At 37.2% G+C, this 26,889-nt stretch overlaps 1 protein-coding gene across 2 annotated transcripts; it reads left to right on the top strand.

Moving 5' to 3' along the window:
• The first annotated feature begins 17,754 nt into the window (after nt 1-17,754).
• On the top strand, nt 17,755-26,606 carry LOC145812696 (uncharacterized). 2 transcript variants are annotated; one of them, XM_082907711.1, is made up of 10 exons: nt 17,755-18,060; nt 19,699-19,827; nt 21,020-21,104; nt 22,189-22,274; nt 22,362-22,580; nt 23,326-23,510; nt 24,206-24,364; nt 24,862-24,942; nt 25,030-25,084; nt 26,217-26,606. In XM_082907711.1, the coding sequence occupies exons 1-10, from the start codon at nt 17,950-17,952 to the stop codon at nt 26,421-26,423; spliced, it is 1,317 nt and encodes a 438-aa protein (XP_082763837.1). In that variant the 5' UTR covers nt 17,755-17,949; the 3' UTR covers nt 26,424-26,606. The 2 variants fall into 2 exon arrangements, with proteins under 2 accessions (XP_082763837.1, XP_082763838.1); XM_082907712.1 differs by lacking the exon at nt 24,862-24,942.
• The last annotated feature ends 283 nt before the right edge of the window (nt 26,607-26,889 follow it).

Below are 26,889 nucleotides of genomic sequence, written 5' to 3'. Positions count from 1 at the left end.
TTATCTCTGAAATTTCTAGAGAGAGAAGAATTTTTTTTCGAGAGAGAGGCTCCCAAAATTGCTTCAATGTTCTCCTCTTGAATATATGAGATATCGCTTCATATATAGCAAAAAGAGAGCATTTGGTCGAAAATATCTGAGTTAGGATAGCTGGCACAAGCTGGAAACAATTGGAGGAGAAATATCTTCAAAAATTTTAAGTTTGTGTCACTCTTAGCTGGCCGGCCATCTTTGGGACTGACCTGCTACTTGTGATGGCCGACCGGCCATCTCCATGTCCGACTGTGCACATTTGTGGCCAACAGGATATTCTGCTTTGCAGGTCTAACTTCAAACGGGCATAACTCCTTCATATGGACTCCTTTTCAGGTCATTCTTGTGTCCAAATTGAAGCTCCAGAAGTAAGCTTTCCAATGGTTCAGCCTTACATTAAAATTCCAAGTGTGCTAAGAGATATCCCTCTTTTAATGAAGACTGCTCATTTCCAGCTCAATCGGATTGATGCCTAACTTCAACCAACCATATCTCCCCCATCCGAACTCGGTTTTAGGAGATTCTTGAGTGTAAAATGAAGCCCCAGAAGTCTTCTTTCCAATGGTGGTGGCCTCATATCTGAAATCCAAGTATACAAGTGGATACCCAGTGAGGACTGCTCGTCTTTCTCTTAACGATTCATGCCCAACTTCTTCCTCAACTAGGTTTCTTCCCTCCACTCCTCTTTTCTTCAACTCCAAACCTCTAACCAAGATGTTTTGAAAGAATTTTCGAAGAGTTCACCTCTCTTTCATTCATTTCCACTTTGTCCTTGCCCAGTTTACCGAAAAGCGTAATCTTTAACAAAATGCGAGCGTTGGAACATCGTAGGAACTTTATTTCAAAAATATTTTGAAAAAGACGGTTTTAAGGTCTAAAATCTTTCGTCAAAATAGTTTTAGTCCAAAAATGGGGTGTAAGGTTGGGATTTGGAGTTCTCCTTGCCAAAGAAATCAAACATTTGCATAGCATAGCCTACATCACTAAGTAAGCAATCAGCGGCGCCCAAGTCTTAAGGGCAGTCAAAAATGGGGTGTCTACAGGCGGCTAACCTCATTCCAACATGAATGTCAAAGCTCACACGCCTTTCGGTCATCATTACAACTTCCCGCCCCTTTGTACGCTTCTTCCATTTATTGTGATTTAAAATTTTGTTGTCTTTTCGAATGCACACTCATTTCTGAATACTTGAAGCTCTTGGTGTGCCTTCCGATTTGCCTCTGTAACCTCCTTTTGTCTCTCATTATTTCCTTCGCTTCTTGTAAGTTCTCCTCCTCTTTACTTCAAATCCCTTTTGCTGGTTTGTTTTTAATTTAATGTACTCCATAAACTGATGAAAATGGCGAAGCATTTGAAAGACCTCCTTTCTGCGGATCAAGTCTCTAGCTTTCGACGCCATTTTTCCATCCCCGATGACGTTCGTCTATCACTTGTGACAGACAGCACCCTTGATATGGAGAGGGTTGATGAAAGCACAATCGTCTTCCTTCTTTTATCAATTACAGAGGGCGGAGTCCGTTTCCCCCTTCACCCATTCCTTAGAGCCGTCCTTCGCCATTGGGGTCTAATCCCTTCCCAACCTAATGTAAACTTTTTCCGAATCATAATGGGAATTATAGAGTTAAACCGTCACCTTAGGATTAATCTTGGCATACCTGCTATTCGGTACTATTATGCCTTGGCCAAGTCTTCTGGCTGGCATGGGCACTATTTCCTTAGGGCCAAGGACACTGATCATCAATTAGTGACTATGCTTTCCAGCTCTGGTAAGCGAGTCGATGACGTCATGGTCGTTGTCCGAGGTAACTGGGAATTCGGCGAAGACGAGGACCGCCTAGATCCTATACCTAGACGGAGAGGCAAACCAGGTGGCCACAGCCCCTTGCGTTTATTTTTCTTATATTTACTCGGCTTTATCTTTGCGGTCTCATGGTTTTACTTGTGCAGGAAATGACTTGAAGAAAGTTTTGGTTTCAACCGGCGACGACGTTCTTGCAGAAATTAAAGTCGCGCTCCAATACTTTGGCCATCCAAGCCTTCAGAAACAAGGGAGGGCGGCCCACATTCTTTTTTGATACGAGCTGACGTACACGACGTTTTCGACAGCAGAAAACATCCCAGTTCCAAGGGGCGAGGAGTTTCTTATGGCCCTCATCTTAACCAACTTCAAAAACTTAAGGCAAGTTGGTTTGGGCGGATCCGACTCGGAGCAGGCGGAGGTAGCTGAGGTCGCTGAGTCGCCAAACCCGTCTAAAGCCGAAGTAGACGAGGCTTTGAAGTTGGCCTTTGAGGAAGCCAGCCTCAATTCATCCAACCCGCCGTCCACCTCAGGCCGAGGGGACGTTCCATTCGACGACATCTTTACAGGTTTAGAAGACCTTCCCAATGCGTACCCTAAGGACATGGTTGGGTTGTCACTCACACAACTTGCCAAGAAGAAAAACGCCGAAAAAATGGCCGCCCGACGGAGAGCAGAGGCCATTCGATCGGAAATTCTACCCACTGCCGATGCTGAGCCATCCTAGCCTGTTGTTGAGGAGGAGATGGCTCAAACCCAAATGGCTGAGTCAGAGCGGGTAGAGCAGGCGAATCAGGAGCAAAGGGGGGAGAAACGCCCCGTCGAGGAAGAAGTCGAGTCCACAGAAGAGTAGGTTGATAAACGGCCGCGCGTTGAGGAATCAAATTTGGTTGTTCCATTCACTGTTCAACCAAAGATAAGGAACATACTGATTTCATGTGACGCGTCGGCTTTAAAAGACCTGACTATGGCCTTGAGCATGGCCTCTTCGATCTCCCTGTCAGTCGACAGAGCCGTATTTCAGGCCGAGCCAGACTTGCTGTCGATCGCGTTAGCGGCTCAGTCAGCTTTATTGGTACGTGCTTTTTTATGCAGCCTTCCCCCTGAATATATATATGTTTTAATATTATTTAACTCCATTCCCTTATTTTGCAGACGGTGGGCAGGATAGCCAAAATAGGCCGCCGTGAACATGACGCTATAGAACAGATCGCCTTGCTCAAAATCGAAGTTGAAAATAAAAAGAGCAAGGCTGTGGAAGCCTCTTAGAGAGCCGATTCCGAAGCGGTGAAAGCGGCGGAGGAACGTGCGAGGGCGGATTCTGAGGCCGAGAGCGCAAGGAACTCCAACCAGTTAAGGCTGGCCACCGAGGATAGGGCGAAAGCAAGTGAGGACGCGCTCCAGCTAGCCAAGGAAGTGATTGCCAAGTTGGAAACTGACTTGGAAGAATCGAAGAAGGCAAAGGAAAAAGTCGACTCTGATGTTTCCAAAGCGTTCCAGGCTGGACAAGAAGCCGCCTTGGAGAGCTATGCGGATGAAGTGCCCAAATTCAAGAATCGAGGCTTCAAACATAGCTGGCTCAAAGGCCTTGTTACCGCGAATGTGACATTGGCCCAACCGATTCCATTCGAGCAAGTGGACGTTGAGCCGCTGGCGTCTAACCCTGAGGACTGACTTGGGTGACATTTTTAATTTTTGTTAGGCATCTTCCATGCAAGGTTGTAGGCTTTTTTGTTTAATAGATTTCTTTTAGTTTAAGGTAGTTTTCATGTGTAAAATGGCTACTGTTTGTACTCAATTTACTTAATGAAAATCCCCTTTGTTTGAGAACTTACTTTGTTCTTTATTATTATTTGTGCTTAATTTTTTGCTATTTTAAATAAGATAACTGTTGTCAGTTGTTCTTGCTAGTTATCGATCCAATAGGATGTAGGATTACGAAGTGAGGGAATTAAACATTCACGACCACCTGCCGATTAGATAACTATCTTGGCAATTTAGTAATTTAACCGAGCAAGTGAAATGGCTCAGTGCCTCGTCGTATGGCCGATTAGCTTCATAAATCTGCCCTTGCCTCAGCCAATGAACTAGAAAGGCCGAATACTATTGGTTCATGGAGTGGTTGCGGCACGCATAGATCGGCACCAGGCTTAGATGTTTGGCTGATCAAATTAATAAATCTGCTCTTGCCCCAGCCAATGTATGAACTGGAAAGGCCGAATACCATGAGTTCATGGAGTGGCTAAGGCACACACAGGTCGGCATTGGGCTTAGATATTTGGCCGATCAGATTAATAAATCTGCTCTTGCCCCAACCAATGTATAAATTGGAAAGGCTGCCCTGGCCCCAGTCAATGTATGAACTGGAAAGGACGAATACTATTAGTTCATGGAGTGGCTAAGGCACACGCAGATCGGCATCGGGCTTAGATATTTGGCCAATCAGATTAATAAATTTGCCCTTGCCCCAATCAATGTATGAACTGGAAAGGCCGAATGCTATTAGTTCATGGAGTGGCTGACGCACATGTAGATCGACATCAGGCTTAGATATTTGGCCGATCAGATTAATAAATCTACCCTTGCCCCAGCCAATGTATGAGCTGAAAAGGCCGAATACTATTAGTTCATGGAGTGGCTGAGGCACGTGTAGATCGACACCGGGCTTTTGAAGTTTACCATTAATGAAATCGCCTCGGGGGCGCTGCACTCATTAGGAATAAATGGGGTGAATTCTTTGCGCCCGTAAATCCCATTATTGTGTTCAGACTCAATTTAAACCAGGCTGTTGAGGAAGGTTAGATACTGTGAATGTCAAGTAGACTATTCTTCAACAGCAGAGGAGAGGGGAGGACGTTAGCTGAGCTAGATACAAAGATGAATCGCAGTGGCAAGCCTATGCGCACGGGAAGTAGGACGTCGAGGGAACAGGAAAAATGTTAGTCCCCACGCCGCAGTAGATCATACAGAAAGGAAAGACAACAACGGGGCAGCTCCCCTCGACTGCGACCGAGAGGTGAATTTGACGCGACACCGCGACCGTTGAGTTTTGAGGTTTTTGTGGGGAATAAACCGATGACGGAAGCGGATTCAATTGTTTATGACCCAGGTGTGGCAGTCGAGTTCGCTCGATAGATTTTTCCACTAGAAGTCCAGCAGTCGATGGTCGGTCGATAGGATTTTGAAGTGTTTTGAGAGGGTATCCATGGAGCATTGAAGGGGCTGTATACCGCCTATGAAGTCGGCATGCGTCTACGTGCTGCGCGGCGGGAGATAGAGCAGAAGAACGAACGAATTCGAAACTTGGAGGCTCGCGCGGAGAAAGCTGTGCGTGAGCTAAGGAAGGCCAAAACTGCCGAGCCGCGTGCTGTCGGCCAATCTAACCCGGTCGTGGAGGAAAGGATGACCCAACGGCTGATAAGTCATGCGATTGCTGATCGAGATACGACAAGTATGTTTGCAGTAGAGACTGCGAGGTCCAGGGGTTATGAGAAAGGCTTCCATGACGGCCGGAAGGTCGGGATAGACAGGACCAAGGAGAAACTCACCGAGGAAGTATGCCGATACGAGAACTGAGGTTTCAGGCACGGGTGGATTAAGGCTCTACAAGCCGTAAAGGCTCTCCGTGAAATAGGCATTGAATCAGCGTCGTCGTTATACCAACGTCAGCACTTTTGTCACGACCCAAACCTGCCCCTATGGGTTTAGCACCGTAACCGGCCAGTAATCCAAGATTACCGAAGGCCTGCTTAACAGTAATACAGTAATACAGAGTACAGGGGCTGGCGGAAGCCAATATAGTAAATAAACAATATCCAATGAGCTGTGACAGTCTGTATGCCAAAAAGACTTTTTCATACATGTATGCTGTCAGTGACAAAACAGTATGTACATATATACAATCATTCAGTTCAGGGACCTAATCCCTATTAACCAGTACCGTAACAGTCTATACAGTTATACAAAACAGATACAGAGACAGACGGGGAAATTAAAAACACCCCTAAGCCATAACTTGACAGGCTCGGAACCTCGCAGTGAGGCGCAGTGGTTGGCTTGACAAAACTGGAGCTTAACCCCGACGCTTCTAGCCGCGGTCTGGTGCCTGTACACCTACATATATATATGAGCAGTGAGCTAAAGCCCAGTGAATAACGTAATGCATAAAGAGGTTAAGAATGAATGTCCTTACAGTAATGAAAATAGTTCATTAAATCAGTATTTCGATCGTTCAGTCAGTACAGTCATATGTGGTACATCCATTAGCATAACAGTACAGTAAACAGTAGGTCTTAAAAGACCGAACAGTAAATGATGGCCATCAATTAGTAAACAGTAGTGGTTCCAACAAGGAAATCGACAGAGATCTCTGTAACAGTAGCAATAAACAGTAGTTGCTAAGGATGCCACAATACAGTTCAAAATATAGGACACATATTCATTCAATTAACAGTATCAGTTCAGAAAGTAGTACAGTTCAATTGTTCAGAAGATAATCATTTTGAACATATCTTTACACAGTTGTTACTCACAGAGTTTTGGGCAATAGTAAAGCTAGAGCGCGTCCCCAGTCGCCAACCCTACATAGTTACAGATTGAACACACACTAAGCTACACAGTTGGGAAAATAATAACTTAATCCCTAATTTGCCTCGGTGTGGTTCTACATCTATATCCTCATTAAGATGTCTTAAACTAGGCCTAAGAATGCCTAGGATGGGATGATGATGCAAAGATACACTTTAAAAGCATTTTCAGAATTTTCAGAAAACAGGAGTCACGCTCGAGCATAGGTTACTCCGCTCGAGCGGACATGCAGACAAAGGTTTCTGCTCGAGCGTAGACTTACCCGCTCGAGCGTTCTGTAAAACAGTCAAAAGTGCTGGATAGGTGAAAATCACGCTCGATTGGGCGCTCGACACCAACTCGAGCATGAGACACAATGTCCCGCTCGAGCGTCAATTATTCCGCTCGAGCGGACATCAAAACAGTGCAAAGTACTGGGAGCACGAATTTCACGCTCGAGCACCAGTCACCCCGCTCGAGCGTGAGTTCAAAATCTGAAATTTCCAGATTTGAACCTCAAGCTCAAAACCAAGTTTTAAAACATAAATTTCGATCCTCTTGGGCCAATTTTCCAGAAAACATCCCAAAACTCATAGTTTAACGTGATTCCAAAGCTCAATTGTAAAATCAAAGCCCAAGGGTGTTTCAAACAACTCAATTTCAAACCAATTTTCAAGAATATGAAAAACATGCATGAATTTAAACCACTTCAAAGCTTCAATTTGTGTTCTAATGAGCCAATATTCCCAAAAACAAGATGAAATCATGGACTTAAGCTTAATTATGAACATGCATGTGACAATTTGCCATGAAAACAACTTAAAATTCATCAATACAACCATGCATACATAAATTAAGTTATAATTCAACATGTGAAGCTATTTCATGACTTAATCCACTAAATTTGACATGAATCATGTAAGAACAAGTTCAATTCACAAACAAGAGGGTAATTACACTACCTTAGGTCTTGTATTCAAGGTCTAGGAGCTCAATTTGACAATTCTCTAACAATTCCTTCAAGTTTTCTAGCCAAACCCTCAAGATCAAGTCAATTCTCTCACTCTCTCTATACAATCGGTTGTAGACAACAAATGGTTGATGAAGTGTGTTTGTGTCAAAAGTATGCAAGCCTCTAAATGTGTGAGATGGTGGCCACTAAGTGGCATTTAGGCAATTAAGTCCACCTAATGCAATTTAGCTTAATTTAATCTAGTTTAATCATACCAAATCACATTTTAACTAAATATGCCATAAAATCACATTAATTCTAAGGATCACAAATCATCAATCAATTTCAGATTCGGCCGTCGATAAGGCCTTCAATTCGCAATTTAAACACAAAGGCATGAACAGATAATCAAACAGTCAACAGATAGACATACAATTAAACAGATATACTTAATCAATTCAGTTCCAGATTTCAGTCAATCAGTTCAGTACTTCAATCAATTCAGTTACCAGTCATAATCGGTCTCAGCTTAGCAGTAATCAGTGGTTAATCGGTAAACAGTGACGAGGGTTGTTACAACTTTCCCTTTGGCGCTTTCGAAATTGAGAAAAGCGATGATGAGGGTAATGCCGAATAAAATTGAACATATTGTAAACAGTCCAACACAGATTGGATGCAAATTATGTATTTATTGGTTAATTTAATAAAACACCCTGTTTTAAATGTTTGCACGTTTCAGCTTAAGCTTATACATTCTGAGCCAATCGGTCATTGTAATGAAACACCTCATTTTAGCTTCATTTTAGATGCTTGCATGTTTCAACTTTTGTCAACAACGCGTGCTTTTTAATCATAATATTCATGAGAAGCACGCCGGCTCAGGATTATTATTCGGCCCAAGCGCGTCGTGCACGGATGGGCGCTTTGAATTCGGAGACTTAATCGGCCCAAGAGTGTCGTACTGATGGGGCTTCGAATACAGAGGCTTAATCAGCCCAAAAGTGTCTTGCACTGATGGGGCTCCAAATTCGGAGACTTAAATTTTGGCCAATTGTGATATCCATAAAGGGCGCTCCGAATTCGGAGGCTTGATTGGCCCAAAAGTGTTGCACTATGGGGCTCCGAATTCGGAGACTTAAATCTTGGCCAATCGTGATATCCACGAAGGGCGTTCCGAATCCGCAGTCTTTATTCGGCCCAAACGTGACCTGCATGGATAGGGCTCTGAATTCGGAGACTTAAATCTTGGTCAATCGTGATATCCACGAAGGGCGCTCTGAATCCGAAGTCTTTATTCGGCCCAAACGTGACCTGCACGGATGGGGCTCCGAATTCGGAGACTTATCTTGGCCAATCGTGATACACGACAGGCGCTCTGAATCCAGAGGCTTAAACCGGAAGACTTTTGAATTGAATTTCGCAATGAAAAAACAGGAAATTTTGCATTGCAAAAGTGAAATATGTACATGGTGAACCATTCAAAACAAGTATCATGCCCCATAGGTCGGGTTTAATGATAGAATTTATGCAAGTGTGTTGAATTCCAAGGCCGTCGCAGACTCCTTCCAGACATGTCTTTGAGCCGATATGCCCCTACTCTCGCGATTGAGTTGATTTGATAGGGGCCGTTCCAGTTATGACCCAATTTTCCATCAGCCGGATTCCTAGCAGCTGGAAGCACTTTCTTCAGGACCAACTCTCCTGGTCTATAGCGGCGCAGCTGTACACGTTGATTATACGACTTAGCAAGCTGCTACTGGTATCGTGCCATGGATGCAAGGGCACGGTCTCTTCATTCTTCAATCAGAATCAAATCGAAGGCCAGTATCATGTCGTTTCGGCCCATATAAAAAACTTTTGATTTCAAGGTTGGGAGGCCGATCTCCAAGGGGATGATTGCCTACGTTCCGAAGCACAAAGTGAACGGCGTCTCCCCAGTGGACCACCTCGGACTAGTGCGATGAGCCCATAACACACTCGACAATTCGTCGACCCATCTGCCTTTAGCTTTCTCCAGCCTCTTCTTGATGTCGTCCAAAATAGATTTGTTGGAGGCTTCAGCTTGACCATTACTCTAAGGATAAGCCAGGGTGGAAAAATAGGGCCAAATACCATACTTGCTGCACAGTTCTCGGTAGACACCGCAATTAAACTGGGTGCCGTTGTCTGAAATAAGTGCTCTCGAAATGCCGAATCGAGTTATGATATTTCTCCATACAAAATGCTACACATCAGTATCTCAAATGTGTGTTAGTGCCTCCGTTTCCACCCATTTTGTGAAATAATCTGTTGCGACAATCAAAAATCGCTTGTTGCCCGAGGTGCGAGGCAATGGTCCGACGATGTCAAGTCCCCATTGGGCGAACGGCCAAGGACTAGTTATAGAGCTTAACTCTTCAGTAGGCAGATGGGTTAAGGGAGAAAACTTCTGGCACTGTTCATATTTTTTCACATAACCTTCGGCATCAGCTCTCATTGTCGACCAATAATACCCGTGTTACAGCTCTATGGGCCAAATAGCGCTCGCTAGAATGGGCACCACAGCTACCTTCATGTATTTCAGTCAGAAGTTCCTTGACTTTATCCGGATAAGCGCATTCTAGGTATGGGCCAGAAAGGGATTTTTTGTAAAGCTTTCCTTGCGGATCCAAGTAGTATCGCAGGGCTTTGTTTCGCAGCTTGTGTGCTTCTTTCTTATTCGACGAGAGCTGTTCGGAAAATAGGAATGCAGCAATGGAGTCTATCCAATTCAGACCTGACTCTATGACATTGATCTGGACTTCCTCTAAAGGGCTAATGCTCGGCTTAGGGATGAAACCCACTTCAATTGTCCGTTTAATCTTTGAGTTAATGGCGGAGGCTGGGCAAGCCAGGGCGTTTGCATGTGTGTTCTGATCATGGGGGTGCCTCTCTTTTTTAGCCAACATAAACCTAGTCCCAATAGAAGCCTAACTTCTATGGACTCAGGATTACTGCTAATCTTGGACTCCCAGTAAGATTAGGATAAACTCTCTAAGAGTCTTATCTTAATACAAACTGAAGTCTTCTCTCATTCTAGGACTCTTGCCCCTCATCCGCTTATCTCGGATTTCGATATCTTCGGAGGTAACCTCGGCCTATCCGAGATGACCTCGGCATAACAACCAGGACACGTGGCACATCGACTGACACGTCGGCGTCACCTTGGCCACGTGTTGGTACTCAGAAAATATATCTCCACAACTGCCCCCTAGGTTCTATTACCTCGATATTCTGAGGTGATAGAACCTACACTGTTCGTTCATCTATGCCCCTCTGTCTGAGATCAAACTTGCCAACCTCAAAGTTCCCTGGACTTTACTGTCCACTTCTGTCAAGTATCAAGCTTTATGCTTTCCAAGCTGCTCGAGATCACACCTCCTAGCCGAGGTTCTTGTTCCATTAATTCGTAAACTCTAAGAGTTTTGCAATTGCTCCACTCACATTCTTCAGTGGGTTCCCGACTTCCAATCATCTATTTGACTCTGGCGATCTTCATATCGGCGTTCATTTCTCTTGGTAGGTTCATAAACTCTTTTATTAAGCTCAATCTTTCATAACTCTTCTGAATCCGTTTACTTGCCCTCTGTTGTCTTCTATTTTCGTCTGTTTTCAAGTTTTGAATTGTTTGAACGCCTGGCACTGTTCTTGCCATATCCGCTTGTTACTAACATCGTGTCTGGGTCATTACTTTCTTGTTCTTCACATACTTACTTAGTGCCTGTGCACTTGGCTTTATTCTTGAACTTTGTCGTCTTCTTGACTCTGATTTTTCTCTTTTTTCATTCAATCCTCCGGTTTTTTCTCTTTCTAGCTCTTTTGCTTAAATCCATCATTGTTCCAAGCTTTCAAGCTCTGCAACTGTTTTCGTTCCTCTCCTCCGGTGAAGCTTACGTCATTCTATCATTTTCGCATCCATCGTCAGACTTCGGCAATTCTCATTTCGGCTTCCCTCTTTCTGGTAAGCCACTGTTCCTCCTTGTTTTATTTCTTGTTGCTTTCCAAGAAGCTCTGCTTCATTGTTAATCACCATTGCTGTTTTACCCATTGTTTCCAAATCATCTTCTTGAATACATACTATTCACACATCTGTTGATTTCTGCCACTGTTCTTGGCTTGACACACCTGTGCAATCTTTTTGTCTTGATTTCCTGATAGCTTCATCATCATTCTTGATTACGAATTACATTCTTGTTTCTGTTTTCTGTGTCTTTTTCCAGATTCTTGCTTTCAATCCTTGCCTTCAAACTCCGAGGTGCCAATCGCCGAGAAGATCTTTGATCAAACTCTTCAGGAGATCGATGCTGAGCTCGAGGCCGAGAAGGCTGCTGAGAAGTCTTCCCAACTGTCTTCTATATCCTGCCATTGATGTCGAGTAATTTTGTTTCCTTCTTTTTCTCCTTGTACCTTGTACCTTGTATTTTGTCCTTCTTTGTATGTTTTTAATCCGGCCGACGTGCTATTTTTGTAGTCTGAATAACTTATTTTTCAATATTCAGGCCGAAGTGCCTTCTTTCTTCTTTAAATGCATTTCTCTAATTTCTTTTTTGAATGAATGTCTTCTTTTTTCTGCTCTTGTATGATTCTACACTCAGAATAATTTGTATGTCTTCAAAGTACACCTTGACTGTGCAATCTCTTCAGGTAAAATACCTCTGTCACAACTTCTAATCTTGCTTATCTCGACCTTGTCCTAACACTTGAAAATATTGTAACAAATATTTTCACAAGTGTTGCTTAGGACTTGTCACTTTCGCAATGTCTTCTATCAAGACTTCAGTTTTCCATATTTCAAGTTTTGACAACCTGGTAGTCTCGGCTTGCTTGAGCTTGACTTTAACTTGTAAATTTTTCTCAAAAATTTCAACAAGTGTTTTAACCATCATCCTTTATCATAACCTCGGGTTAACTTCAACTTGTAAATTTTTCTCAAAATTTCAACAAGTGTTAAACCATCTTCCTTTCGATACGACCTCGGTTTAACTATAACTTGTAAATTCACACAGAATTTCAACAAGTGTTTAAACCAATCTTCTTCCGATACAACCTCGGTTTAATTTCAACTCGTAAATTCACACAGAATTTCAACAAGTGTTAAATATGACCTCGGTTTAACTTCAACTTGTAAATTCTAATATGACCTCGGTTTAACTTCAACTTGTAAATTCACACAGAATTTCAACAAGTGTTAAACATCATCTCGGTTTAACTTCAACTTGTAAATTCACACAGAATTTCAACAAGTGTTAAATATGACCTCGGTTTAACTTCAACTCTTAAATTCACACAGAATTTCAACAAGTGTTAAACATCATCTCGGTTTAACTTTAACTTGTAAATTCACACAGAATTTCAACAAGTGTTAAACAATGATCTTGGTTTAACTTCAACTTGTAAATTGTCCACAAATTTCAACGAGTGGTAAACATCATATCGGTTTAACCAACTTGTAAATTGCTGCAAATTTCAACAAGTGGTAAACATATTCTTCTTCTCTCTGCCCCCTGCATGGCTTCCACATACTCCTTTGCGAACCTTATAAAAAGTCTTCAACCTGGCTAACTGCAGTCCAACCTTGTGTGTGTGTGTGTGTGTGTGTGTGTTTTTTTTTTTTTATCTTCTGGGATCTGAGATCTGCTCACTGAGCTCTTCTCTTCTCGGACTTAAGTGCTGAGATCTTGTCTGCTAGAATCTTGGATCTGCTCACTCAGGTTGAGCTCTTCTCTTCTCGGACCTGCTCATCTAGGCCGAGATCATGTCTTCTAGGATCCGGGATCCGGGATCTGGAATCCGGGATCTGCTCACTTAGGATGAGTTCTTCTATACTTGAATGTTATCTCTTTGGGAGCGCTCATGCCCCCTGTCTTTGCATCCCTTCTGGAAGGGTCTTCGTTCCTCTGCAGGTATCTATCCTTCCATACTTGGAGGTCATCTTCGTTTGTAGTATCCGCTTCGATCTGTTGTCTTTGGTGCGTCACCTTTCTAGCCGACGTCTTTCACTCCGTGACTCTGGTCACGAGTTTCTGTGTTGCGGTCATCCCCTTCAATGTCAAGGTTGATAGGTTTCCCACTCCCAGCAGGAGCATTGTCTCCAATCTGATCCTTCTGTCCGTCATTGGCCTTCTATTCTTCTTTCTTTCATTGGCCATCTATTCTTCTTTCTTCCCCAGAGACGGCGCCAAATTGTGTGAGTGATTTTCTGACCACACTGCCCGCTTAGTAACCAGCTGGAGAGCACCGGCAGAATAGATGGCACCTGGCTAACCTGCAACAGAAAGAGAAGATTCCGGCGGTGGTTCGTCCACCCGGGGGCACTCCGACGATCAAGTCAGTATATCTCTCAAAGATAAATCAAGTGCTAAACTCACAAGCTTGAGTATCAAAAGCATACCTTAGACCCATGGGGGTGCCTTTCTTTTATAGCCAACATAAACCTAGTCCCAATAGAAGCCTAACTTCTATGGACTCAGAGTTACTGCTAATCTTGGACTCCCAGTAAGATTAGGATAAACTCTCTAAGAGTCTTATCTTAATACAAACTGAAGTCTTCTGTCATTCTAGGACTCTTGCCCCTCATCCGCTTATCTCGGATTCCGATATCTTCGGAGGTAACCTCGGCCTATCCGAGATGACCTCGGCATAACAACCAGGACATGTGGCACGTCGGCTGACACGCCAGCGTCACCTTGGCCACGTGTTGGTACTCAGAAAATATATCCCCACAATTTAGATTTTAAAAATAAGACTCGTGGTAGATCTTACGAATCTAAAAACAGCATCTAATTTACAAAATAAATTAGAGACAAGCCTGCCCTTCGAAAACACCACATATAAGCTAACTGTTTTTTCTTAAAAAAGCCAAGAAAATGAAAGCTTTAAAAACTACGCACAAAGGTCTGGGGATGAACCGAACAAAGTAAGCCAAAAAAGTGAAAGCTTTAAAAACTGCACACAAAAGGTCTTGGGATGAACCAAACAAAGTGAGTTGAGATCCTCTCCTTGAGCTCTCTCTTTATTTTCCTACTTGTAATGGTGGAGATGTATTGTGAGTTGATCCAATGGTCCAAATTTGGGCGGTAAATGCAAATTTGAATTTGTTTTATTTTTAAATAACTAAATCTGGACCATTGGATCAACTCACGATGCATCTTTACCATTGCAAGTAGAGAGAGAGGGAGAGAGCTCAAGAAGAGAATGAGTAATGCTAGAGACCCCAAATATTCTACCAAAAATTTTACCAAATGTCTCACATGGGTGTGGGACCCACAAAATGTGGGTCCCATGTGGGTCCCACACCCATGTGAGACATTTGGTAAAACTTTTGGTAAAATTTTTGGGACCTCTAGCATTTTTGGAAGAGAATCTCAACTCGTCTATAAATGTAGACCCCACTTTCATGTGTGACATTTTATCATTCATTTAGAAAAAAAATTGAAACCTATAAGATTTTCCAACAAATTAAGGAATTTGTAATGACAAAATGGTGAATTTACCTTCCTTTACAGTCTCATAACAACTCCATCAAATTAATTATTTTTATTTTTTTAGTTAAAATAATAAATAAATTACTAAATCTACTTTCATCAAATTAGCTATCAAATTACTCATTTTAATTTTGGTGATTTTGACAACAAATATAGCTACTGGTTTTATCTAGTCAAATATTAAAAAATACTTTTCATATTTTGAAATTAATTGTGTAGAATTTGTAAAAAATAATTATAAATTAAAATAAATAAAAATAATATTTAAATAATATAAAAAAAGAATAAAGAGCTTGTTAAAAAATATATTTAAAAAGGTGTACAGTAAAAAAAATTTAAGTCAAAATTTTAAATAATTTGGTAGAGATGTTCTAAAGATTAAAGGTAGATGAGGAAACAAGAAGAAAAACTTGTACTGTGATATCGTTTTTAAATAAGAGTAATATCTCAAATAGCTTAATAAAAAAGCTACTGAAAAAATAAAAGTCAAATAAAAAAATCACTAAATAACAGCAATTGAGAACTCATTAAACCCTTCATTAAATTTGAATTTGATGAAAATTTAAAAAGACTGCCTCTGTTTGGTAAGTTGGTTTTCAGGCTTTTTTGGCTATTTTAGCCACAAAAAACAAAATAGGCTATTTTAGCCATAACAAACAAAACATCACATCCAACCCATAATCATTACATTCTTCTCTCACAAAAAAAGTCAAAAAAGCCAAAAAGCCAAAAAGCCCTTCCCAAACCAAGCTTTTTAGCCCAGGCTAAAATAGCCAAAAAAACCAAAAAGCCAAAAAGCTAACCCACTTCCCAAACCAAGCCAAAGTATTCCAAGTGATTTTTGTTATTGAATTTGGTGAAAAGAAAAAATTGAAACAAAAAGGGAATTTAAATATATATATATATATATATATATATAAAATAATTAAATTTAAAATTAAATTAAATGAAAAAATTAATTAAAAAATTAGAAATCATAAATAAGTACAATTAATAAGAGATGTGAGTAATTATTTCTATTTTTTATTTTAAAAAAAAGATATATTACAAATACTCTCCTTAAAGTTTATTTAAACTATAATTTGTTTCTCGTAATTTATAAAATTACAAATATCTTATTATTAAAATTTGTATTTAAGAGATTTAATTAAAAAATAAAAATTTTAACTGCTTTTATATATAATAATGAAATTACCTGAATTATTAATTGAAATAAATTTATGACATTATTAAAAAATATTAATTGACTTGATGATAAAAGAATTATTTATTATAAAATTAAAACCTTCAAGCAATAGAATGTAATTTTCAAAACCACATGAGTTAAATTATATATCAAGCAAACATCATGGCATGTATTTATGATTGGGTACTGCTAACAAGTGCTTCTATGGTACAAATAAAAGATAAAAAATTTAATAAACACAATATATTTTTTAATAAATTCAATACACTTTTATTAAAATTAATACATTTTAAACCTTTTTTTGTGTGTATATTTTCAATAATTTTTTTACACGTACTTATTGGTATTGAATAAGGAAAATGCTATAGGCTCCAAATTGCAGACCTCACATCCATGTGAGATATTTGGTCATTTATTTAGTAGAAAATTTGATATTCATAGCATTATCCATTGAATAAAACTATACGAACTAATTAGTATATCAATCGGTGTATTAACGAATGACACGATATAATTTTAGAGGCTTTGGGTCTTTGTAATATTTATAATAGGTGAGATCCATACTTTTCAAGTGGTAATGTCATAACAAATGTTAATACATTAATTAATATATCGATTGATACATGTAATATCACTGTATTAGCATTTGCCTATAGTTTACTCAAAAATTTATAAATTTTGTTAGTTTATACAAAGTAATTTTTTTACGCGAATAGAATATATATCTTATGATACCTTCTACTTAAAATTTAATAATAAAATCATGCGTGTTTGGTTTCAATTTTTTGAAAAATTAAATTTTTTGTATTTTGTATTTTTGTGTTTTTAGTGGAAATTTTTAAATTTTTAATTAATTTTCTTTACTTTTTTACTTAGATGTATCTAAATAGTAAAATATTTGTAAAAAAATATTTTTTTAAAATTAATAAATATACAAAAATACGAAAAATATACTGAATTTTATTTTATTTTTTTGGTATTTAATGAATTTTTTAAAGAATTTTTTCACAAATATTATACTTTTTAAGTATATTTATATTAGATATGTTTAAAAAATTTTAAAAATACTTAAAATTTTAAAAAATTTAGTAAAAATAAAAAATACAAAAAATAAGTAAGAATTTCTAAAAAATGAAATCAAAAAATTGAAACTAAACAAAATGATAGTAAAAGTATTTTGAAAAGATAGTTAAAAACTGATTTTTTGAGTTTTTTTAATATTTTTTGAGAGATAAAAATAGATTAAAAGTTAGAAAGTAACTTTTAATTTACTTTCCAAAATAGGCTAAGTATTTGAAAAATAGTAAGAGCATATACATTTACACATTTATGATGCTACTCCTATTCATTTATGGGGTGTTGTAGGAACTTGGCTTTTAATCACTTTTTTAGGTTTGTAATAAAAGTTAAAAGTTGGCTTTTTTATATATATATTTTTTTCATTTGAGAAGTTGATTTTCAGTTACTGGTGAAATTACAATTCTATCCCTTATTGGTCAAAATATGCTACATAGATAAAGTTGTAAATATTTTAAATTAAATGAGAATAATTTGATCATTTTATTATGATTTAATATCATAAACAAATATTAATCAAAAAATCAAAAATAACTTTTACCAACTTCCTAAATTATTTGTCCAAAAAAATAAAAAAACTTAGTTAAAAGTCCAAAAAAAATTACTTTATACGACCAAAATAGACCTGTGATGCTACTCTACAAAAATTCCTCGCCTGTACTGCGTACTATTTACAACTCTTTTGACCAAAATTTGATCACCGTACGCCAAAGATCCCTCGCCTACCACTTTCTTCGATCCCTCTGGTTTTTATGTCCTGTGACCATCAGATTTTTAGACAGAGAGAGAGAGACAGAGACAGAGAAAGTTCAGAGCCAGAGATTGTGGTCCGAGGATGTCTCTAACGTCAGTGAAAATGTCGGAGGATGTTTGGTTAGCGTGTCTCACTCACGCATTGTCTACTGAGACCGAAGAGATCATGGGTCTTCTTCTCGGCGACATTCAGGTCCACACTTCGATCTCTCTCCTCTCACTTACCAAACCCAAACAGCTTTCTCTTCATCCTCTGTGTTTTCCCAATTTTTTGTATTTTGCATTGTAAAGTCGAGACCTTTACTGAGAAACCCAATTCAATACAGTATAGATTTTAGGGGTTTTAGTTGTTTTTTCGAAACGGGTTTTGTGGACTTTGTTTGCTTCTGTTAAATTGCTTTTCTTGGGTTTTTTTTTTTTTGTGGATTTGAACTTGAACAATGTGGCCTTTTGTGATGGATTTTATGTTTTGTTTTTCAGATTATAATTCTGCTTTAATTGGTATTTAATTAGAATGTTAGTATTGCTCATGTTCAAGAATCACTCAAGTTTTCGCATTTCTGGATTAATTGGAATGTTGGGTTATTGCTCATTTGAGTTTCTGAATTGTTTTGTTTTTTTGGTTCTTCAAATTATAGTTTTGTGTGAATGCTGATATAGATTTATGTTGACTCAAATTGTTGGTTTTTACTCATTTGGCTTTTAGTTGACAACTATGATAGAATCAGTTCGAAAAAGTTTATCCCTCGGTTGAGTGGTTCTCTTTTGTTTCTAGACAGATCTTGGGTTGTCATGGTTTTAAACATGAAGAGTATGACTTTCTGAGGAATATGGCCTTCGTTTTGGGTAGTTTAAGAATTCTCGCGGGAATCATTTTCATGAAATTTAAACTCCATTAATTATGTTGAATTTGAATAAGCTTATGCTGAATTGAATTGATGGTATTGTTTTACTGTAAAAGTGGACAGTTTTTGTTCTGATCACATTTAAATTGTATATCTTGCTCTCTTTCTCTCTCAACCCCGACCATCCTTTTTTGGTGTGGTGAAAATGTGCGTTGTGGTTTTGGTTATTTAGGGGCTTAGTAATTCTTTGGCAGAAATTGAACGTGCAAATCCAAGGAATTCATGATATGGGTTTTGATACAGTGTTCATTAAATTATAGTACTTTGCTAGTATTTTCATGTACTTTGATGACTTTTTTCTCAATCTGGTTTTTTGTTAGCTCATCCAAAAAAGAATAATAATAATCACTTTACTTGGTTTTAGTTTTTTTAAAACTCTTTTTAAAAAATTCTACTTTCTTGTTTTTCGTATTCGTTTTTTGTTTTTACTTAATTTTTTAAATATTTTAAGCAATTTTTTTTTTAAAATTTTTAGACACGTCTAACATAAATACACTTAAAAAATATAATTTTTGTGAAAAAAATCTTTAAAAAATTCACTAAATTACCAAAAATATAAAAAAAAATTACCAAAATTCAGTATATTTTTCGTATTTTTGTGTATTTATTAATTTTTTTAAATATTTTTTTTACAAATATTTTACTTTTTAGATACATCTAAGTAAGGTGTATATAAAAAAGTAAAAAAATGAAATACTTAAAATTTAAAAAATATTCACTAAAAACAAAAAACTCAATTTTTAAAAAACTTAATTCAGAAAACTAAAACCAAACACCTGAATGGTTTTGTATGACTATGGTTCAATAGACATAAAAAATGTAGTAATTTAGTTAATTTGATTTCATTTCTTAGTTATGTGGGGCTTGTTATATTTTGTTACTACTTATTGCACAAACTGATTTGGTTCTGACATTGGCTGTTTCAGCACTCAAAAAACGGGAGTGTGACTGCACTAATTTGGGGAGCATTGCCGCAGCCACGTTGTGATCGGCAAAAGGACCGAGTCGAGACTAATCCTGAGCAGTTAACTGCTGCTTCAGCTCAGGCTGAGATATCCTTCCCATGTTGCTTTTTATGTGCCCATTCATGTTGAATCGAGAGAAGGCTTTGTTGGTAACTCGAATATTTATAGATTCTTGCATGCTGTGCTTTGGCTTTTAATTTGATTAAAAGCTCTTTGGTTGCTAAGAGGAAAATGGATGATGAATCTAAAAGGGGGTAAAAACTTCTTCCTTGTAATAGGATTATGCTCTTCTTTCTTGAACAAAAAGGTTAACCAAATTAATGCACCTAAACCCTAAATGCTAAAACAACACAATCACGTCATCAAAAAGTTTTACATCATTATAATTTACTTTGTTGGAATATAATTTTATATTTCCATACATGTATTTGTAAGTTTGTAAGTTTTCTAAATAAGAATTGTATATTCAATTTGTGTTTAATACAAGAATACACCAGTTTATATAATTAACCTAACCCTAGAACTGAAAAGGAAACACAAAGATTCACTCCATCATTAATGTATACATAACATATATAACTCAATCTCTAATATATACAGAATACATATACTACCATATATATATATATATAAATGTAACGTAATATTCTTACACCCTGCTCAAGCTTAAGGTGCTTTAGTAGAAAACACTAAAAGTTTGCCAAGAAGAAACTGAAACCGCTTAGTTTTGATAAAGAAGTCAGCAAAATGTAGAGTTGAAGAGACGAAAGGAAACCATGAACCAGATGAACCACGACTTCGATGACCTAGAAGCCAAATAAGGTCGCATCGCAGATGAAGACGACGATGACGACAACACTAGGGTTTCGAACCGGCTCTGATACCATGTAAGTTTGTAAGTTTTCTGAATAAGAATTGTATATTCAACTTGTGTTTAATACAATAATACATCAGTTTATATAATCAACCTAACCCTAGAACTAAAAAGGAAACAGAAAGATTCACTCTATCCCTAATATATACATAACATAAATAACTCAATCCCTAATATATACAGAATATATATACTACCATATATACATGTAACGTAATATTCTCACAATACTTACTATTTTTTGTCTATTTTCAAAAGTGGCATAAATTTACAACTCGCAATACAACTTAATTCACAGCTTTTGAAAATAGAATATCATTTGTACATCACAATCTGTTTTGCTGCCCCAGTAGTCGTGTGTAATTGAGATTGTTCTGTGACTTTGTTCAATTAACTATAGAGCACATAATGACTGTGGCAACAGGAAGAACAACAAGAGTAATTGGTTGGTACCATTCACATCCTCACATCACTGTTCTTCCTTCCCATGTCGGTAAGTGTCAATTAATTAATGTTTTAAAAGAATAAAAAAATGTTTTGCATATCTCAAATTTGTTGGGTTGAAAGATAATTCTTTCATTAATGCTTCAAATTTATAGTTCATTTCTACCATGCGGTGGTGAGTGCAAATTCACGACTCCATATATCTATCTACTTTTGAAATCATCAGTTAATGTCATTTATCAAGAACATGTATTTGTTGTTCAACCCTCCACACTATCTATGTTTGTTCCTATATTATTGCGGTATATTATTTATGGACATTTTTTCTTAGAAAGTAATACTGTAGCTAGAGTAGAAGACTCTGAAAGCACCAAAGTGAAACATCTGGAAAGTTAGTAAGTAACAAAACTGTATCAGTTAATCTTGTTTCTTTAGAGCATTGCTATTAGGAAAGTTGATGATTAGTTTGATAGATGCTTTAGAAATTTATTGTGCACACAAAGTCCAAATCTGGAGGACTTTCTCTTTCTCTCTCTCTCTCTCTCTCCCCCCCCCCCCCCCCCCCCCCTCCTCCCAAAAAAAAAAAAAAAAAAAACACACACACACAACTCTGTCAGTGTTCTGTTTATGCTATACATTAAAAGGGTAATTATTTATTGCAATTTGCAATTTTGTGGAGACATTGAATGGTTCCTTTTGTAAAACTTGAAATTTGCAGCTTGTCAAAATCCCAAGACTTTTTTGAGTGTTTTGCTGAATCACAAATCTGATTAAAAAAAATATTCTGTTTGATAGTTGTATGATTTACGGACACTAGTTTCAATGGTGATGTCCAAGACGTGGAGTTCAAAAGTCAAACGAATTTTGACATGTTCTGATGCCACATGACATGCATGTGCTGGTATAACCGATACCATCAGTGCTTAAATAGAGGCCCTAGTTAGGTTCTTTACCTCACGTCTTTTCTTGCAAGTTTTTTTGCCCAGTGAATGCATCATAAATATTTGAATTTATTAACCATTTGTTTTTGTTGATTTTTTGAAGCTTGATTTGAAACTTTTCCTTTAATTACATGTTAGTATTTCTGTTTACTCCTTGAAATATGATCTGCTAATACTTTACTCCTTTTGCAGATGTGCGGACTCAAGCCATGTATCAACTTCTAGATTCTGGGTTCGTCGGACTGATATTTTCTTGTTTTAGTGAAGATGCGCATAAGGTTTGTGGGACTTACTTTTCAAAAACAATTGTATAAATTTTTTTTTGAATCACGTATAAGATCAAAACAATTTTGGGATTCTTTTAGGTTGGAAGAATCCAAGTTATTGCTTTCCAATCCTTGGATGGCAAGCAGAATCACATATTGAGAGCAGTTCCTCTCTCTCCTGTAAATAGGAGTGCAGTTATAGATATTGAGTCATCGTTGAGTTCCTCAGAAAATGCATCCACAAGATCTGGCTCTGCTAGAGCCGAAAGTCTTGAACAAGATACTGGTGATTCGAGAGCAACTGCTGGAGTTTTTAAGGTACATTGCTTGGTTCTCAAATTCAAATAAGAATGCATTGCTTAATCTCACTAATGGACTCTGAAGACATTTAAAAGTTGGAAAAATGATGTATGATGCATCTTTCAGATGATAAAAGATTAAAATTCTGTTTTTGTGTTGAGCATGCTGCTGGTGTGTGCAATTGAGGTTTGAGGTTTGAGGTTAAGAGGAATATTCTTTTATAAAAAATATTTCAGAAATGTTTATATATTTTAAATCACTTAGAGCACTTTCATTACCAAAATTTTCACTTAAAGACTTCAGACCAGTTTGTTGAGTCATGTACAGTTGATCTTCTGCCTTTGGCTCTAATTGCTTGCTTCATGACTCTATTTGATCCTTCCCTGTGTAGTGTTGTTACTTAGATTCGTGTGATCTATGATATCCTTGAACTGAATTCAGTCTTAATTATTATATGGAGTGTTCTGTATTTTGAAAATTCATTTTGGTAAAGTGATATTATGGATAGTTAATCTACCATGTGGAACCTACTAGAAGGTGGGTTTTGATCATTTTCAGATATTAAGAATGGCCAGATTTGAATGAGCATATGAACTTACTGATGCCTCTTACTAGAGGAGCAAAACCATGTATATCTTGTTAGTTAATAACTTCATAATGACCATTTAAAAAATTTATTTTTCTCTATTCTTTACTTCTTAGAATGCCATTGTTCCCTCTTTGGTCAGTTTTCAACGTGGGTTGATTATATATGGTTGGCTAGGGTGGTGGAAGATCGTCTGAATTCAGAGGTCTCTTTGTCAATGCTGATGCCAGCTATCCAGGGAGAGAGCGAATGGGAGGAAATTTAGATACCAACAACTTAGAAAATGCCATTGTTGATATAGACCCCATGGATATGTCAGAAAGTATGCAAGAAGCAATGCATCGTTCAAATTTGGACATGAGGTATACATGAGAATGAACTTTATCACTTGGACTCATTTTTTTTTTTTTTTTTTTTTTGGAACGACTGTGATTTTTTCATATATAAAAACGTAATCTCTTTTCTTGGGGCAAATACTGCCCCACTGGACCCATCCCTGTTATTTTATTAATTTTTCATTTGGATTGCTTTTTAATTGTGATAAAAGTGAACCATGTTATGCAGATGTGTTTTTCTATTAGTTATTATATTTGGTTATTTTGTCCCTGATTGTAATTCTATTAGACTCTGGTTTTCTTTAGCCACATTTGAAGACTCTGTACCCTGCTAGTTGCTTTAGTTAAATATTAGCTTGTTTGAACCTCAAAATTGCATCCTTCAAGAACCTGGTGACAATCAGTGGGACTGGGGAGCATGGTTTAATTCTTTTGTAAGCTCAGTGTTTCCTATTTGCATAGAGGAACTATGATGTTTCATAAAAATTCATGGTTGGATCAGATGTTTAGGAAATTGCTCACTGTTTGAGTCTTGGGGTTGATATTTTGTTTTTCACTGTAGTTTCTCAAAAACATGTTTCTTCTTCTTCTTCTTGACATTCTTTACATGTTGAGATATATTTCTTTTGTATCCATATCAATCAAATGACAATATTTTTTTCCTTCTTGAAGTTGGGTAGAAGCAGTTCTCAACATTGATTTTCAAATTGGTTTTGCTTCAGTGGTGCAGAGTTTGTCAGGAAGGAAATCCCTCTTTATGTCTTGCCAACCTTGTCCCTGCTCAAGCTTGATTGCCCCATGGCTTCATTTACAGATTTGCAACATGTACTATACGAAGAGGAGCGAACCGCATATAACCAATCCATCTTACAGAATATGAGGTGATCAATGTGCCGTCACATACGTATCCTTGAGCAATTATACTTGCATTGTGTTTATGCTTTGTTTGTTTCGGCAAAAAACATTTTTCAACGTTCCTCCTTGAAACTAATGTACTAATAGTTGTATTACTGGCAGCGGGGTGGAGGGGGTGTGGTGGAGGTACCATGGCAGCAATGGTGACGGCAGGGTGGAGGTGGTGGTGGCGATGTTGGCGGTGGTAGTGTGGTGGCATTGATAATAAGACCTTAGTCCAATAAATGTTTTTCACCTTTTCAAAGTGGAAATTTTTTTTGCCCAAAGGCTTGTTTTCGGTTGACCATGGGAAAACATTTTCCGTTATCAAAACACCAGAAAATACAGAAAACACAAAGCATTTTCTAGAAAAATGGTTTTTGCCTGAGCAAACAGAGCATTATTTATCTATTTTTTGCAAGGAACTAATAATCAATCCTCTATTATGATTTTGGTTATCATTTTTTTTCCCCTTTCTACTTAGGGATGGAAAAGTGCACCCACTCACTTTTGTCCATCACACATCGACATATCAGGCTTCCATGTGCAAATTAATGGAGTATTGGTTAGAAACAAATTCGAACTTCTTTTTCAGTAATTTGTGCTGTACTCAGACTTAATTTATTCTTATTACCTTTCTTTTGACTTGCAGCTTAAGTCCTGCTATAAATACTCTCCAGGACCGTTTGAGGGAAAACGAAATTCGGGTATTAACAGTTTCAATATTTTTATTTTGGCATCAGAATTAATTTATTGTTTCGTTAGGAATTTCATCAAAATATGGGTTTGCATGTCATCTGGTTTTTAGTTTGAGCCTTTCTGATTTTGACCTTGTACTTGGCTCCTTTACTTTTTGTGATTACTTGCACAGAAGTCTTATATGGAAAAACATGGGAATTCATGTTTAGGATTTTTTTTTTTTTTTTTTTTTTTTTTTTTTTTTTTTTTTGTTTCTGAATCTGACTAAAATGGATTGATTAAGTTTTCCAAAACTCTAATGAATATAATGTTCCCAAAAATAAATGGGAAACTATTTATTGTTATTATGGTAAATGTAAGAACATACTTGGAAATTATTTCAGAAACTAATGTTCCCAAAAATAAATGGAGTCGGTACAAGATTCCAAATATTGTTAGTTAATTATAACATTTTCCCGAGTTTAACCAGACCGTAAGTTCATTGATGACGAAGTCTTTAGCTTTAAGGAGATGAGCAAGAACCATTAAAAGACTCCTGAGCAGTAAATGAAATAAATAGTAAAGTTGTAATGAGCTGAAAAGCTGAAGAACTTGCTTCATAGTTGCATGTTTGGTGTATGCCCAATGAAAATTAATCCATTTGCCAAGAATTTTAGGTTTTAGAAGGGAAACCCATTTTCTTTGCAACTCATTTTCACAAGTAGGGGAGAAACTTACTGAAATTTCAAGCAGGCACCTTTCAGAAAGTGGAAACTTTTGGGAAAGATGGGAATAAAAATAATAAAAATAGAAAATCTGAAACTGTTGATCAAATTTTGTGAAACTCTCTAGAAATGCTTGGGAAAACCTGCGGATATAAGAAGTTTTCTTGAATTCTTTTTGCTCAACTGTTTTTTAGTATATCTATCTTTTTAACATTTCCTAAATTATAAAGTTTTAGAAAGTATTTATGAAAATACATCGATTTACATTTTTGGTTTCCTATGTTACTTTCTAGCTTTCATTGCATTTCTAGCATTCACTTGATCTACTATGTATGTATATTTCTGTCAGTTTATATAAATTTGGATCATGTTACTTTTCTTTACTACATAATCTCCCACCTTTTTTTCCTTTTATCTTATAAAACCCTTGTACCAGTTGGCTATGCTGAACGATGAGGCCAAGATCTTGGAGACTGAGGCCTCTAAATGCAGCAAGTCAAGCTCGGGTTCCACTCGAAATGTTCAATCTCATGGGCTCCGGGGAAGTGCTTCGTTTGGTCACAGGGACTTGTATGGCCATACTGAATCCCACAATTTGAGAAAGGTTGTTGGTCCCGGTAGCCGGAGCAGAAAGGGGTCCTAGTCTAATCCCAAACTGGAACTTCCCAAAGCATTTTGTAAGCCCCCTTTAATACCTTGAAGATCAGATATTGTTGCGATTTTGAGATTGTATGATATCAGAATTACATGGTTTTCTTTCTGGTGCTTGTAAATGATGATCAAACTTCAGTTATTATACAGAAATTATTTCATGCGTTTGGTTTCAGTTTTTTGAAATTGAGTTTTTTTTTTTATTTTTCGTGTTTTTTTTTTGTTTTTTAGTGAATATTTTTTAAATTTTAATCATTTTTTTTTTTTACTTTTTTAGATGTATCTTACTTAGATATATCTAAATAGTAAAATATTTGTAAAAAAATATTTTAAAAAATTAATAAATACACAAAAATTAAAAAAAATGTATTGAATTTTTGTTTTTGTTTTTTTGTTTTTTTGTATTGGTGGTATTTAGTGATTTTTTTTAAAAAAAAAAATTCATAAACATTATACTT

This window comes from Camellia sinensis, chromosome 15, assembly GCF_055761805.1.
Source record: "Camellia sinensis isolate YWXY chromosome 15, ASM5576180v1, whole genome shotgun sequence".
NCBI classification, from domain to species: Eukaryota; Viridiplantae; Streptophyta; class Magnoliopsida; order Ericales; family Theaceae; genus Camellia; species Camellia sinensis.
This window is presented reverse-complemented; position numbering and strand designations above follow the sequence as displayed.